We start from the raw sequence: 14,530 nt of genomic DNA on the forward strand, positions 1-14,530 counted from the left end.
ACTCCTTACCCTGGTGTAAGCGAGAGCAGAATCTGGCCCTCAGGACAGGGGCCTGGAGCCAGTCACTGGAGCTAGCTGGTGATAACAAGGGCTGGTAATGCCCAGGAACATACTTCTCAAAGCTAAAACGGGTTAATGGGCACATTCAGCCCTCGGTGACATCCCCTCGATTCCACTATCTCTGCTTCCCTGGGAATGGACTAACCTAGTTTTAATCTCATTACTTGTTCTATTTAATTAGGGATGCTGAGCCTGAAGAGTAAAAAGCCCTATCTCAAATCTAATTTTCTCTTTAAAGTGAATTTAGCGCTGCACTGATAGCCATGATGCCTGAGCTCTGATATCTAGCCACAGCACTAATGCATCCTTCCTCCACGCTGCCACCTCAATTCTGGCTACCGCCATGACGGGTGAGGGGAGTTCCGTCCCCGGGGCACAGTCAAGCCTTGGCGCCTGCTAACAAGGGAGTGGTTAAGTGTCAGCAGTGCTCGCGGCTTCCGTGACGTGGACACTTGTCCGTTGGGACTGAGACCCACCACCCTTCAGAGAGTAATTGTTTAATAACTGCCAAGATGAGGTCCATTGACCGGGACACCCTGAAGGAGAACTCCCCCCTCCTCTTGCTCTTCCTCCAATTCAGTCAAATCAACACAAGGGCTACCGCTCAGTGCCCTGTCAGCCTGGGAGCGGAACAACCAGCAACTCACCCATGAGCCGCACTATTACCCTTTAGTTTTACAAGCAAATCCCATTTCTCATCGTGTGCAACAGACTCTCTGGTGCCTCGCGGAGCAGCTAGGCCCTGAGGCAAGTCCTTCCATATGTCTCCACCACCAGCTTGGGATCAGGCTCATGCTGTATTTTTCAGGCAGTTAAAACCTTCCAGATTCTGGCCTCGCTCCTTATCACTCCCGGGGATGTGCCAGACTGGCCCAGATGGCCACCACCTGTCATGTTTCCTCATTTCAGTAGGCTAGAAGAGGATGTTTTGCCCACTCAGTCTCTCCATGTACAGCAGCTGTATCCAGTAGACGCCCCATAGGATACGCACAATATGTTATACACCCACCCACCACTGGTGACTAGAAATGGGACAAACAAATGTCTCTGGATTTCAGCAGGTCTGGTCCTGACCCATCTCTGTTGACGTCCAGGGAACTGAGAAGCATTTGCTGTAAAGATCAGCATTTTCACAACATCCTTGGATTGGGCCCCAAAACGGTCATCCTGCCCCAATTTGATTCCTGTGCCTATCCGAGAGGAAGCACATCATTAATGATAAATTACAGAGCATGTTCTGACTGGGGCTCTCACAGCACATGACGTTGTCCCGCTCCTCCTCACAGCATCCCTGTGAAGTAGGTGGGATTATCCAAATTTTACAGATGAGGAAACTGAGGCACAGAATGAGTAAGTGATTTGCTTAAGGTCATATGGCGAGTCTGTGGCAATGATGCTCCGATATCCCGGTACCAAACCCTAGACAAACAGACAGAACTAGGAAGACAACCCAGGAGTCCTGACAACCAGTTCCATAACGTAACCAGGAGATTGCATTGCCTACCTCCCTGTTGTATGATACGTACCTCTCTGCCAAAACAGGAAGTGGCCTCCTACCAGCCCTATTTCCGTTCACGGGGATTCCATCGAATGGGCTGGAACGTAGTTGCCAAAAGAAAGCAGCAGTGGTCGGTAGCATGTTACTTGTGCCACATGACCCTTCTCCAGAGTAATCTGAGCCCTGGAGGTAAAATCGCTCCTCTATCACAGTTAGTATGGTACCAGGAATATTAAAACCCTATTTTATATAAACTGCAATGACAACAAAATTGAATATTTAGTGCAAGGATCCTGGGTGGATCTGTTATACACGGTAAATCTAAAAAAACGCTTCTCTGCATCTCAGTTGAGCAAAACAATGTAACCATTTTAAAGACCAGATCCTCAGCTGGTGTAAATTGGCCTTGTTTCTCTAACATCACTGGCTATGCTGATTTACACACCTGAGGATATGGTCCAAACAGTTCAGCTTATAGCCAGGCGTGGATGGGGGTGTGCGCGTTATGTGTGAGAGAGAGAAGAATAACAGGGCTGTTAGCCCTGGAAACATCTTCCTCTTCCAAGTGCCGGCGCTGTAAAACAGGATCAACCTGATTTCACTCTTAATATTATGTCCTCAAAAGTGGAAAAAATAACCAACCAATAAGAAAGCAAAGTCACACTCGCAGCTAGGGCCATAATGCTGAATAGCACCTGTAACCCCGAGTAAGCTCTGTCCTCCCCCAGGAACCCCTTCCAGATAACAGCATTACCCAGAGGGGTGGAGGGGACTGGGAGGGAGAACTGGGACAATTAACAAATCAAACACAGTGCTGAAAAAAATGTAATGCCCTCGGAGGGTGTGGTACACCAGCTACGCCCGTCTGCCGCCCGTCGCTGCTAAAGGGCTGCTCGGACTGAGCAACAGCTGTCTAGATCTCTCTCAGCAGTTCAGGATGCAAAGCTTTGAATCCCAAGAAGTTAAATACTGTAAAACCAGACTATTCTCAGCTCAACCTTGCTGGGCCCCAGGCCGCTACAATACCCATTTGATCACCCCAGGCATGTACACAGTGGTTTAAATTTTAAGGCAGCCCTTCCAGTCTGTAACACACACAAGCTGGACCAAACCCTGCAGCCTTCCCTCAGGCAGAACGCCCACTGCAGACAGGGGCTCAAACCCCGGGAGACGTGAGTGTTCGCAATCCCCAAGCAGCAGTTATGGCTCCCCACGACAGCTTGGGGTTTGGCCCCAGTGGTAAAAGCTGAGGAAGGGCAAAATCCTGAAGCACCATCTTTGTTCAGTGCAACGTCCAGGTCCTACAGATCTTGATAAGAGCTAACGCCAACCGCGCAGTAATCAGGGAAACAGCTTTTTCATGCACCATGTGGTTTCGGGCTTTACCTGCTTTTTACAGCTTTGCTAAGGAGAGAGGTTGGGAATCCAAATGTGCGAAGATTGATTGCAGGGAAGAGTGATTGCTGCAGGCAAAGGGCCAAGAGTTGCAAACACCTGGCTGCCCTCCTGCCTGGGAGCCTTTAGCTTAGGGGAACCCACAGGTCCCATTCTTGGGTGGTGGGGGGAGGTTCTCCTTTTCATTGCCAAGAGGATTGTGTGGAATGCGCAGGCTGGCTGGCCGGACTCTGCTGGCAGGAGGCAATGCCCGTGGGCCTCAGGAGTGGTAATCTACGCTCCGGACGCAGAGCAGGATGAGCCTGGCAGAGGGAAGGGGCTTCCGAGGAGAACGTTCTGCACCACTTAACGAAGCCCCTCTCTGAAGGACAGCAGGCCTGTAGTAAAGGTCTGTGGTGTTGGCAGGGCCCTCTGCTTTCTGGATGTCTGATGGAGGGAGGAGAGATACCAACGAGCGCAGCCTTGAGCTTTTTGTTCTTCCAACTGCAATGGCAGGTTCTGTCCATTCTGCGGTGGATCTCCAGTGCTGAGGCCCACCCAGGCTCTGGCTTTATCAATGTGTACGGTCACTGGGCCCTCCGAACTGTGCTGCTGGTCAATTATTTCAGTGCCGAAGAGCACACTCGGGCACCTGGTGATGAACTGTGGCTACCGCAATGTCTGTTAGCTTCGCTCCTCCACTCACCCTCTCTTCCCAATGTGTGTAGGAAATAGCCTACACACCTCAAAGATTTAGAGGCTGGCTGTTGTTCCAGCCCCTCCTCACCCCGAGAGGTACTGACATATCCATTATACAAGCCGGGGCACAGGGAGGCAAAGTGATTTGCCTGTAACTTGGATCATTGGAAGAGCCAGGACGAAAACCCATGAGTTCCTGGCTCCCCATCATGTGCTCAGGCTGTTAACCGCACCTCTCGGGCTAGATCATGCCTATTTCATCCACCTCTCTCTTCTCAGCCCCATTAGCTGCCCATTCCTAATAGCCAGCCTATGGAGAAAGGATTAATGGGATGGCAGAGCCACTTGTTGGTGCTTGGGTTGAACAATGGTCGTTGATGTGCGGCACAGCTGTGAGAGGGGCATGCCAGTCGCGTGACACTGACCATCTCAACTCAAGGGGCTGCACTCGAGAGCTAACAGCTGAGACAGAGAACCCCAACCATCCCAGGAATAAAGTCTTGAGTAGGGGAGAAGAGCCTCCAAAACCTCTGTGGGGGGAGGGGAAGTGACAGCCCATGGATAACTTCAAGCTAGTTAGGGGCTCCCCAATCTATTGCAGGGGCGCTGGAACCATTTTTATAGTGGGGGTGCTGAGAGCCATTGAACTAAACTGTAAACCCTGTGTACAATGGAAACCACTTCAAGCCAGTGGGTGCGGCTTGTTCCAGTACCTATGATCTCTGGGGGAAGAAAATGTTGGGCCAGAGCTGTTGCCTCACTCGTCTGGAATGAGGAAGCCCTAGGGAGGAGTTGCGAACGCTCATCTCCCCCTACAGTGACCCCCGCCAATGCACAGCCGCCATCCGAGCCCTTTCTAAAGATGGTGCTGCGGGTTACATCCAAAATCAGTTTGAGCCTCTCTGCATCGCCGAGCTGATGCAGGTCCCTGATGATCGAAGTGGGGTTGCCCCTGTCCTCCAATCAGTAACGTGTCCCTGATTTTCACCAGCCCAGGTTGCAGGATAATTACATCCCCTGAATTTCAGGCATTGTTGTGTCGCTCTGTCAATGTTCGAGGAAGATGGGTCGTGACAGAACCATATTACACCAGCTTGGGAGGAGGCTACTTTGATAAGAGTAGGTTGAGTTTAAAGGAAAGTTTCAGGGGGAACCCCCCAGAATCCTAAAGCTGGCCCTGTCTACACTCCCCTCACCCGACACTACTGCCAGAGCCATGGGGGCGGCGGGGGGGGAACGCCATCCTCGGCATATTGATGCTGGGCCAGTCTTCTTGCAGCCTGATCACATGGGTACTTGGCCATGGCCTGGATCTTGCTGTCTCATGTCACATGCAGCACAGCTGAGCCAGCGTACAGCCTGCCCATTCTGAATGTTGACCCTTCCCCTTTGAGGCCGTGGCTGCTCTCTGGTCGCTGCCACTATCAATCTTGTGTGTTGCATTTTTGCAGAGTCCTCCTTACCCCTTGGGACAGGCAGGAGAGTCGGAGATTCTGTGCGGTGGCCCTCTGAGGAGACCTTTCCCTTGGACTCTATTTGTGACCGATGTGCACTCTTGGCTGGAGGGGATCGTGCCCCCCAGCACCTTGTTTCACAATGCTCCCCCATGCGCTCCTGCAAGGCAGTCCCGGCAGGCACAGTCACAGCTGTGAGGAAAAGCGAACGCTGCTGCACGAAGATGCTCCCCTTGGAGTGGTGACAGCAGGTGAGCCAAAGAATGAACAAGAGCCAGGCTGGGGACTGAGGGAAGGGAACACCACTCCTCTGTGTCAGGATGGGTGGAGGAGGAAGGATGTTGACAGTCCTCTAGGGCAAACCCTAGGGCAAACAGTCCTCTAGGGCAAACTGCTGATCCAGTGCTCCAACTCAATGTAGATGGGGGGGGGCGGGTATTCAAAAGTTAATCCGCACCACGAAGCAGGTCCAGGGGACGCCGGGTAACGAGCTGAGAGGTGAGTCCATCGGAGACACTACATTTGGTGTCACCAGACGCCAGTACTAAGGTGCCACTGAGTTATATAGAGCTGGGTGCAAAGAGGACACACGGTAGACAGGGCTTCCTGTAGTGGCATGGGCCCAGAATCCTTCTGTTGCTTCACGGCGGCCCAGTCACACATGGCCCAGTGGCCTCTAGCTTAATGAACACGATCCCCCTTTGGCCCTGTTCTCTGGGGTTGGTGCTGCTGCGATCGCTCCCCGCCAGGGCCCCTCTCCTTACTCTGCCCAGCAAGGTTGTCTGTCTGTGGGTTTCAGCCCAGAGCTGGACACCACAGAGCGCACCGAGGCGCCATTCAGATAAGGGGGCAGCCTCAGGGGCCTGTCGCTTTAAATGGCCCAGCTGTGCAGTGGCCGCTTGCTGTCCAGGATCGCCCTCCAGTTCTCGGCCCACGAGTGGAGCCTCCTGCTGGGGGGCTGCAGCTGCAGGTGCTTATTGTGACAGGCTGTGAAGAGAACGTGCTCCCAGCTGGGGTTCGGCTCGGCTCCTGAAAGACAGGGAGAGCAAAGCGGCTCAGGGAGGGGCCTTCGAGCACCACCACGACCCTGCAGGAGGCTCTGGGTCCGCATGTTGGTGTTGTACTTCCAGCAACCTGGGATCTCATCAGAGATGGGCCCATGTCCAAACGCACCCCATCTAGCTCGGTACGGCCCTGGTCCTCCTTGCTGTGGTATCTGCACAACTCGCAGTCGCTAACAGACTTCATCCTCACAACTCTCGGGGAGGTAGGGAAGTGCGATCCCCATGTAATGGTCAGGGCAATGGAGGCACAGGGAAGATTAGGGACTTCTCTGCACAGTAAATTAGTCTGCACCAGTGGGGTGTCAATTCTAGGGCGCAGTAGTGTGTCACACACTAACTGGCCTGGGGGGGACCCTGCTGGTGCGCACTAACAGTTTCCTAGTGCACACTAACGCTGTACTGTTTGAAACGGGATCACATCAACGTGCACTAGGGAACTGTTAGTGCACACCAGCAGGGTCCACATGGGCCAGTTAGTGCACGACAGGCTAGTGCACACTAGAATTGACACCTTGCAGGTGCAGACTAATGCACCCTGTAGACAACCCCTAAGTGACTTGCCCAAGTTCCCATAGGGAGCCTGTGGTTGAACCAAGAACTGAACCCAGGTCTCTTGGGTCTCAGCCCACTGTCCCACTCACTAGACTTGCCCATCCACACCTTGGGGAGGCTCAGCTCTGAATCCGGATTTCCCTGCTAGACCCTCTCTCCACCCTGGGCTGACCCAGAACCAAACGCTCCTGGGCTCTAAGAAAATGCCGATCCAATCTCTAGCAGGCATCAGCAGTGCAAGGAGTTTTGGCAGCTCTTGCTCAATAATAACAGCCCGAAAAAACATTACAGCCAACGTAGCTGGGAGCACAGCAGGTGTACTTGAGCCCGACGTGCATAAGGCATTCAGCAATGGCCAAAAAGGTCCATAAAGAAGTAAACAAAACACACGGGCAGGGGAACAACCCCAGTCTACCTGCCCCTGGAGTATCATACAGTTACCTTTACCGCGTCCAATCTCCCGTACCTGTAATATCTGATCTATCGTCTATAAGCAGATCACCAGAGATCACAGTTTTATCTCGTGTTAGGACGATCTGCTCCAGAAATTCTTGGCCAAAATGCTTCTCCACCCAGGCGTACTGGAAAGCAAGAGGGTGGCGCAGTTAGTGTGGCAGGTAGGGCAGGCTGGCTTCAGCAGCAGCATGGTCACCCGCTCAGATGAAAGGCAGCATCAAATACCACCCACAGGCGCAGGGCACTTGACATTGGTTTGCTAGCGAAAGACAAAGGTAAGGAACGACAGGAGGCTCTGGGGGCAGGGGTGGGAGGACACCCTGCCAAGTACATTGTTCGGATTTGGGACAAACCTCAGTGAAACTGCTGAGGGTACCAGCCACCCTGGGTTTGGGATGAATGTAAGATACAATAAAACCAAACCAAAGGCACTCGTCATTACATGTGAGGCCACTCAGGGAGCTGAGCTAGGTGAGTGGTGGGTTTTTCGCTGGGTATTACTTGGTGGACCATGGAGGTGTGTGCCTGTGTGGGAGGGAGAAGAACAGGCGAAGCAGAGAAAGAAGGCAGCAAAGAAGCACCAGACACAGCTACAGAGGCATTGGCTGCGTGGCCCTGAGAAAAAGCTTAGCGGAGAGCTTTTGAGCCAAGTTCCTGGCTATAGAAAGGGGCTTGGAGCTGAGAGCAAAGATACTGTCTCCTGCTGTTTGATTCCTACTGTGTTCAGGGGAACAGGACTTTGTACGTTCTTATAAACAAACAGTATTGCATCAAATATACCTGACTCTATCAATGTCTCCTCCTGATAGAAACAGCCTGCAGGGTTCCTAACTATAGCTAACCACTGGGGCCAAAAGGGGTAACAGTATTTCCCTCCTTTCCCTCCCTCCCTCCTTGAACACTGATTTCCCTCCAATTTGCACCCAACTTGGTCCCAGCTGTGCATCTCCTGTTTGTTCAGCTCACTCTCCACTTACTAACACCTGAGAAGCATCTCATGCTTTAATCACTGATCGTTTCCGGGATTGTGATGAAATGTAAAAACCAAGGTCCCACATGCTTATAGTTATCATAGTGTCTGCCTGCCATAGCACTTTCCACCCAAGGAGTTCAGCACACTTCACAGACAGTAATTAGTTAAGGCCCCAGTGCCTTCTGTGAGGTAGGCAAGAACCCACTCCCATTTTGCAGGTGGGCAAACTGAGGTCAGCTGACTTCCTTAAGGCAGCATAGCAAGTCAGGGGCAGAGGCAGGACTAGAACACAGGCATCCTGGTTCCCCAGACTTGGGCATTTGCCACAAGGCTATCCCTACTCTCATATGTGGTTACTGAAGATACCAAGGATTAGCCCTGCCAACCTGTCCTTGGGTAATAGCTTTCTGCCTATCTAAATTTCCCCTTCAGTTTGAATTGGAGAGCATATACTTCACTTCCTGTCCCAAACTGTTACATAGCGTCACTGTGCTCTGTCAGACAGCTGCCATATTCCATCTCAGTGGTGGCTGCATCCTAGAGGCGAATGAAGTGGTTCTGGTATATATAGCCTTTAGAGTGCTTTGGGATCATTTGGGAAGCACAAGACACAGGCGCTGACCTTGCAGTGTGATGGACCAAATGCTACGGAAGAGCTCTCCAGCGATTGGGGGTGGGGCTGGAGAAACACACTGGCCAGCAAGAGATTTTACATTCCATGGGTGACACTTGTGCTTTGGGGCCCAGTCCCAGAGCTAGCCCACCCACCTCCACTCCGTTCCACACGGCTCACTCACTGCTTACCTTCTCATAAGCACAGTAGCGGTACTTCTTGATCGGGCTTGTGCAGATGAACACATCAGTGCTGCCGGGAAAAGAGAGAGCGAGCGAGAGTGGGGAACCGCACCGATTTAATTCCCTTTCCAGCTCTAAAAGCACCCTAGGATCCAAGACGTACCCCTAAATATTCTGGTCGCTGCTACAGGGACACCAAGCCCTGACTGGAACTCGCCGCCATATACTGAACAGGGTTACACAAAAAAGCATTTCTGGTGAGTGGGCACTGAGGTAACTAACCTCCCAGGCACACATCCGAGAAAGGGCACTAGGGAGGCAGACGCCAGGAGGGCTCAGGTGCTATAGCTTGCTTAGCAAAATCTCTGCTGAAACTATGGCTCCTACTTTAGGAGTAGGCAAAACCTGTAGACAGGTCCCAGGGAGGCCTAGATATTAGAACTGGAAATCTCCATTCATATGATGTTTATGCTCGCTGACACAGAGCAAAGCAGGACAGACTGTCTTGCCAAGTGCTTTGACCAATCTATGTTTTTACAGTGTGCACACGCATGTTATTACGAACAAAAAGTGCTCTCTCCAGAGCTCTGCCAATGCAGCTCAATTCCCACCTAAAAGAAGTCCCCCAACTGGAACAGCAGAGGCGGCTCTAAATCGGATCAACAACTGCACCTAACTACGTGAGGGCTTTACAACAGACACTAGGATCACATTAATTTTCACCCATTGGAATTTGAACCACCCGATCTCCAGCGGCGGAAGGCTAGAGCACAAACGCCCTGTGGCACTTAGACCCCCTCCCATCCACAACTGTGAACGTGTACTCACTTTTCCAACTTAGCCATTTGCTTCACGGCTTCCACAGCCCCTGGGATTGGATCCAGCTCAATGAAGAAATTCTTTGACTCCCATATGCTGATTGCTTTCTCCTGCAAGGGCAAACAACCCAGTTACTGTACAGTCCATCCTGCTCCTCTCCTCCCTGCCCTGAGTTGCCATGTGCATTTTCCCCCCTCTGATGGCCCTTCACCTGGAAAGAAGATGGTAGGTGTTCAAGAGGCTGGCTGGGTCCAACAGCAGGTGTGAGAGAGGGTCCTGAACCAAAACTTGAATTCTCCCAAACCCTGGATCTGAATCTCATGACCCAGGTCCATCTGAAGCAGATTAGCTTCCCAAATCTGCTGTAATGCAGTGTTGTTCAGCATTGGGTGCTATGGGGACATTTGGTCTCCATGAAATAATCTAAGGCAGTAACCAAAATGCTCCAATGGGGGCAAGGTGCTGTGGAAGGAATGCTGCCCCTCTAACCTCAAGGGTCCCTCAAAAAAATACCAGTCAAGTGAGTTCCTGAGCAAGGCAAATTCAGCATGTGCCAGAGTCCCTGAGGACAAGGGCTTGAGCACTTCGTTATACGCTGCCACGGAAAAAAGGGAGGCCTGAGGAAGGCAAAGTGTATGGAGCAGAATCCTGGGACAAGGGAGACCAGAGACCGGGAGCTGTCTGTAATTTACACCTCATAGCTGGATCTAGAGAGCAGGGTGTACTCAGTGCACCTGTAAGTCCTTGCACTGCCTTAAATTGCTAATGACATGTAGATTGTTAAGGAAAGCAGTCTTTTGTGGTCTCATGCTCAAAAACAAAAAGGTGGAAGGAGTGTGTTTCTGCCCATCTAGCTTGTCTTTCCTGTGGGGTTGCTTCTTTCGGAAGCATTTGATTTGGATTTGATCAACTATTCAGAGGAAGAGATTTGCACCACACTGATTGAAGATCACAGAATCACCTCTGCTCCAGAGCTACTGATCCAGGCAAGGGGCTAGAAACATGCAAGCCAGGCCTAAATTAAAGAAAAATTCTATTTCCCCTGATTAAAAATAACACAGTGATGGCCTGCGCATAAAGAGCCCAGCTTGAGCACTGAGATCCTTGGGCAATGGCAGCACGCTCAGCCCCAGCCGGAGGAACTGTGTTGCAACCCAGCTGGAGCAATCTGGAAGCAGCCTTGAAATATTCTGAAAGCAGCAGTGCGATTAAGGATTTGTGATGACACACAAAAGCCACTTTTATTAAGTTATTAAGCCACTTTTGTGCTCTGGAGTATTTTGGGGTTGTCCAGGGGCTTCCTGGTTCTCTGTGTAAGGTAGAGCTGCTCTCATACTCTACTTGCCCTAACCTATGGGCCATGGGAAACAGAGAATACTGCAGTGCGCGTCAGCCACACCCCTGGTTTCATCCTCACTGATGACCATGAATCTACAGTCGCAGAATTGTTTTGCCTGGATGTGGATCCTTTGGTGGAGGGGAGAAATGGGACATTCTGGAGGTCTCACCTAAGCAATTGTCTTAACATGACAGGAGCAAGAGAAGGTTGAGTTCAGCTTAAGGGCTTGATTGTGGCTTTGTCATGAACCCCAAGCACTGGGCAGCAGGCTGTTCCACTTCCCCTCGAGCAGAGCAGAAGGCAAGGTGTGAATCTGGGAGCCACATTTTGCCTTCCAGATTCCCCTTTGCTCCCAGGGAGAAGTACCATGTGTCAGGCCTATATCTAGCTATGCTAGCCTGTGCATTGGGTGGTGGCAGAGCCAAGGGTTTGCCCCCTCACCACCCTGTCCACTCCCACCTTCTTGCATGGTGGATGTAATGATCCAGCTTCCAGCACTGCTACCTGCGATCTAGGTCTCTAGTGTCGTGCACAGGAGTACGGAGGAGCCTTAAATCCCCTATACTCCCTTGCACAGCTGGGCCACAATCTACCCTAAGCATTAATTGCTCAGTGCTGGAGAGCACCAAAGCAAAGTCCAGCCACCTGTCAGATACGTCGGTGCGGAATGTGGGAGGGCAGAACACACCCACTTAAAAGGGCGGGAGGGAGCAAACCAGAAATCCCATCACTCTGCTGCCCCAGGGGAGCTGAAGGGCAGCAGAAGACTCAAGTAGCACCAGTGGTTTGGAAACAATCCTTCTTACACACCTTAGTGCATGTTAAAAAAATAAAAAGTGAAGGCAACTCCTAGGGCTGCAATGCAGCCTGCCGAGAATCCCCCCGTCCATGTGAAAAGAGCAGTTACTGTAACAGGTTATTAAGTTAAAATAATGTTCACTGCAACTCAAACTACAGTGCATTATACCAGTGGGGTATAAAAGCTATAAATCATAGTTCTACAGCTGACATCCGGCACCAATTCAGCAAAGCACTTACACACGTGCTTAACCTTCTGCATGTGCTTAAGTGCTTTGCTGTACTGGGGATGCAGGGGCTGGCTCTGCTCCCAGAGTCAACAGGAGGTTTGCCACTACATTCAGTGGGAGCAGAGCTGAGCCTTTAGTGAGGAAAAACACCTACCAGATCATCTCATGCCAGGTCAGGATTGTTCTTGTGCTCAGTGCTCTGATTGATCTAGGTTTGAAAGTCCAAGGCCTCGAGATTCTACCACTTCCCTGGGGAGACTTTTCCCTGGTTTAATAGAGCTCACTGCTAAGATTTTCCTGATCTTCACCCAACATTTTCCTTTTCTTATTTGATCTTATTTATCCCCTGGAACTGTATAGAATCACCCCTTCCCCCAGGAATTAACACCCTTCCAATCTCTGTAGGCTATCAGGCTATGGGCATTTAGCTCTTTTACTCTTCCCTCCAAAGCTGATCCCCTCACAGCTCTCTGATCACTTTGGTTGCTCTTCTCTGAGTTCCCTCCAATTTGTCAATATCCTTCTGTTGATGTGGCCCCAAATGGAGCGCAGCATCCCAAATGCTGTTGCCAAAATACCATACAGAAACAGCCTGACTCCCTTTCTCCAATATCAACTGGGCACTGTCTGAAACCCAGGAGGAAATCATGGCCCCACTGAAGTTTTACCAATGACGTCCAGGATTTCACCCCAAAAGTTTGCAGGTTTTAACAGGAGTGATGTCTGTTAATGTGATGGATACAATGAGATAACCCAACACCATGAACACCCCTAAAGCCCAAGTTCTTGGGAACACATGGCAGTGGACAACCATTGCTGAAATCTCAGAAGAAATCACACTATCTTAAGAACATAAGAACGGCAACACTGGGTCAGACCAAAGGTCCATTTAGTCCAGTATCCTGACTCTGGCCCTGCCAGATGCTTCATTCCCTCTGATCAAAATAGAAAGACAGCCTGCCGCAAGAATCTGCATTAAAATCCACTTAATTTCAGGAGGAAAAAAAAATCAACATTGAAACCCCAATATATACATTATTATTAATAATAATAACGATTTTAAGTATTATTAATTCTTATTGTAGCATCGAGGAGCCCCGACCAAGGATCAGGGCCTATGTTAGATGATGCACACAGACAAATAAAGACAACAACCCCTGCCCACGAGAGTTTACAGTCTGTGTGTCAGACAAATAATGAAGAATAAAAATATAACGGGGTGTGGGGGAGAAATCCATTAACTCACACTCAGCTCAGGTCTCAGCTGGCCATACTGCTCCGACACCCAGAAGCCCCTGCGATCCTCCAGGGCAATGTACGGCTTCTCTGGGTACCTGGCCCTGAACTTCTTTAAGAATCCTCCTTCAAAGTCCGCCAGCACCCCATCCATGTCCACCAAGACGCGCAGGTGCCTGCCCCTGGCGCTGCTCGACCTGGCTCCAGAGAGGGGAGCCCTGCCCAGCCCCAGCGCTGTGAAGGGGGCGCCGTGCCGGGTGTGCGGGTGCAGAAAGCGGCTCAGTGCAGCCATGGCTGAGCTGGGGATGGGGTGGGGGGAGCGGATCAAGGGGCTATCATGACGGGCATCGCTGGCCCTGGGGCCCAACCAACCGCACCCCAGGCCGGCCGCGAGGCTCCATCTCCCGCCGCTGCAACGCTACCGAGGGGAGCCGACTCCGGCCCAGGGCTAGAGCGGCGGCGGGCTGGGGATCCTGGCGCAGAAGAAATTCCGCCCTCTCCGCCCGCGGCAGCTGCCCGCAAGCGGCCGCTAAGAGGAGGGGCCGGGCTGCCCCGGCCCCCGCAGCGCCGGGCACATCTGGCGCGCTGCGCGGGGCACGGCCGGGGCGAGGGAGCGCGGCGCGGGGCGCATCTGGCCCGCTGCGGGGGGGCGAGGCAGCGCGCCCTGCAAAGAGCCGCTGGCTGCCCAGCCCCGTCCCGAAGCAGCAAGCGGGGCCGGGGCAGCGCGCCTAGGCGAGCCCGGCTCTTGCCCGTGGCCCTGCGGCAGCCTGCAGCCCAACCCGGCAGTGTTAGCCCCAGTTCCTCTTCCCAGGGACCGGCGGCCGCAGGCGCCGCCTTAAAGCGGCACCAGCCCAGGGGGAGCCGGGACTCGGCGCTAGGGGATCGTGGCGGCTTTAAGGCAGCTCCTGGAGCAACCCCCCCGCAGCCCCCATCCCATCTCTCGGCTCGCTCCGCGCCCACCCAGAACAGAGCCCCCCACCCCCAGTGCAGAGCCCCTTCTCCGCGCCCCTCTGGGCTCAGCGGAGACCTGCCACCCAGGGCACGGCCCCTCGGGGGTCCTGTGGGGAGTGTGCCTCCAGGCTGGCCCTGCCACCAAGCTGCCTTGTTCTCCAGCCTGCCTCCTGCTCCCTCGCCTTGCCCTCTACTAACTCACCCCTTCCTGCCTGGCCCCCCCCCCCCAGGG

The 14,530-nt window shown here is 52.5% G+C and overlaps 1 protein-coding gene across 1 annotated transcript; it reads right to left on the reverse strand.

Annotated features, from left to right (window-relative positions):
- Nucleotides 1-502: 502 nt before the first annotated feature.
- NT5M (5',3'-nucleotidase, mitochondrial) lies at nt 503-13,861 on the reverse strand. Its single transcript, XM_074965106.1, has 5 exons — nt 13,358-13,861; nt 9,754-9,854; nt 8,935-8,995; nt 7,168-7,282; nt 503-6,114 (listed from the first exon to the last, which is right to left on the reverse strand). Exons 1-5 carry the CDS (start codon nt 13,637-13,639, stop codon nt 5,957-5,959), a joined length of 717 nt encoding a protein of 238 aa, XP_074821207.1. The 5' UTR covers nt 13,640-13,861; the 3' UTR covers nt 503-5,956.
- Nucleotides 13,862-14,530: the final 669 nt, after the last annotated feature.

The sequence above is a fragment of the Natator depressus genome, chromosome 10 (genome assembly GCF_965152275.1).
Source record: "Natator depressus isolate rNatDep1 chromosome 10, rNatDep2.hap1, whole genome shotgun sequence".
NCBI lineage: Eukaryota > Metazoa > Chordata > Testudines > Cheloniidae > Natator > Natator depressus.

What these genes read in the sequence shown, in the direction of transcription:
- NT5M (XM_074965106.1), bottom strand. Translation starts at nt 13,639, where the DNA reads ATGGCTGCACTGAGCCGCTTTCTGCACCCGCACACCCGGCACGGCGCC. An exon ending in AGCTGAGACCTGAGCTGAGT is followed by an intron (nt 9,855 to 13,357) that starts GTGAGTTAATGG and finishes TTGCCCTTGCAG; the next exon opens with GAGAAAGCAATCAGCATATG. An exon ending in CAAATGGCTAAGTTGGAAAA is followed by an intron (nt 8,996 to 9,753) that starts GTGAGTACACGT and finishes TTTTCCCGGCAG; the next exon opens with CACTGATGTGTTCATCTGCA.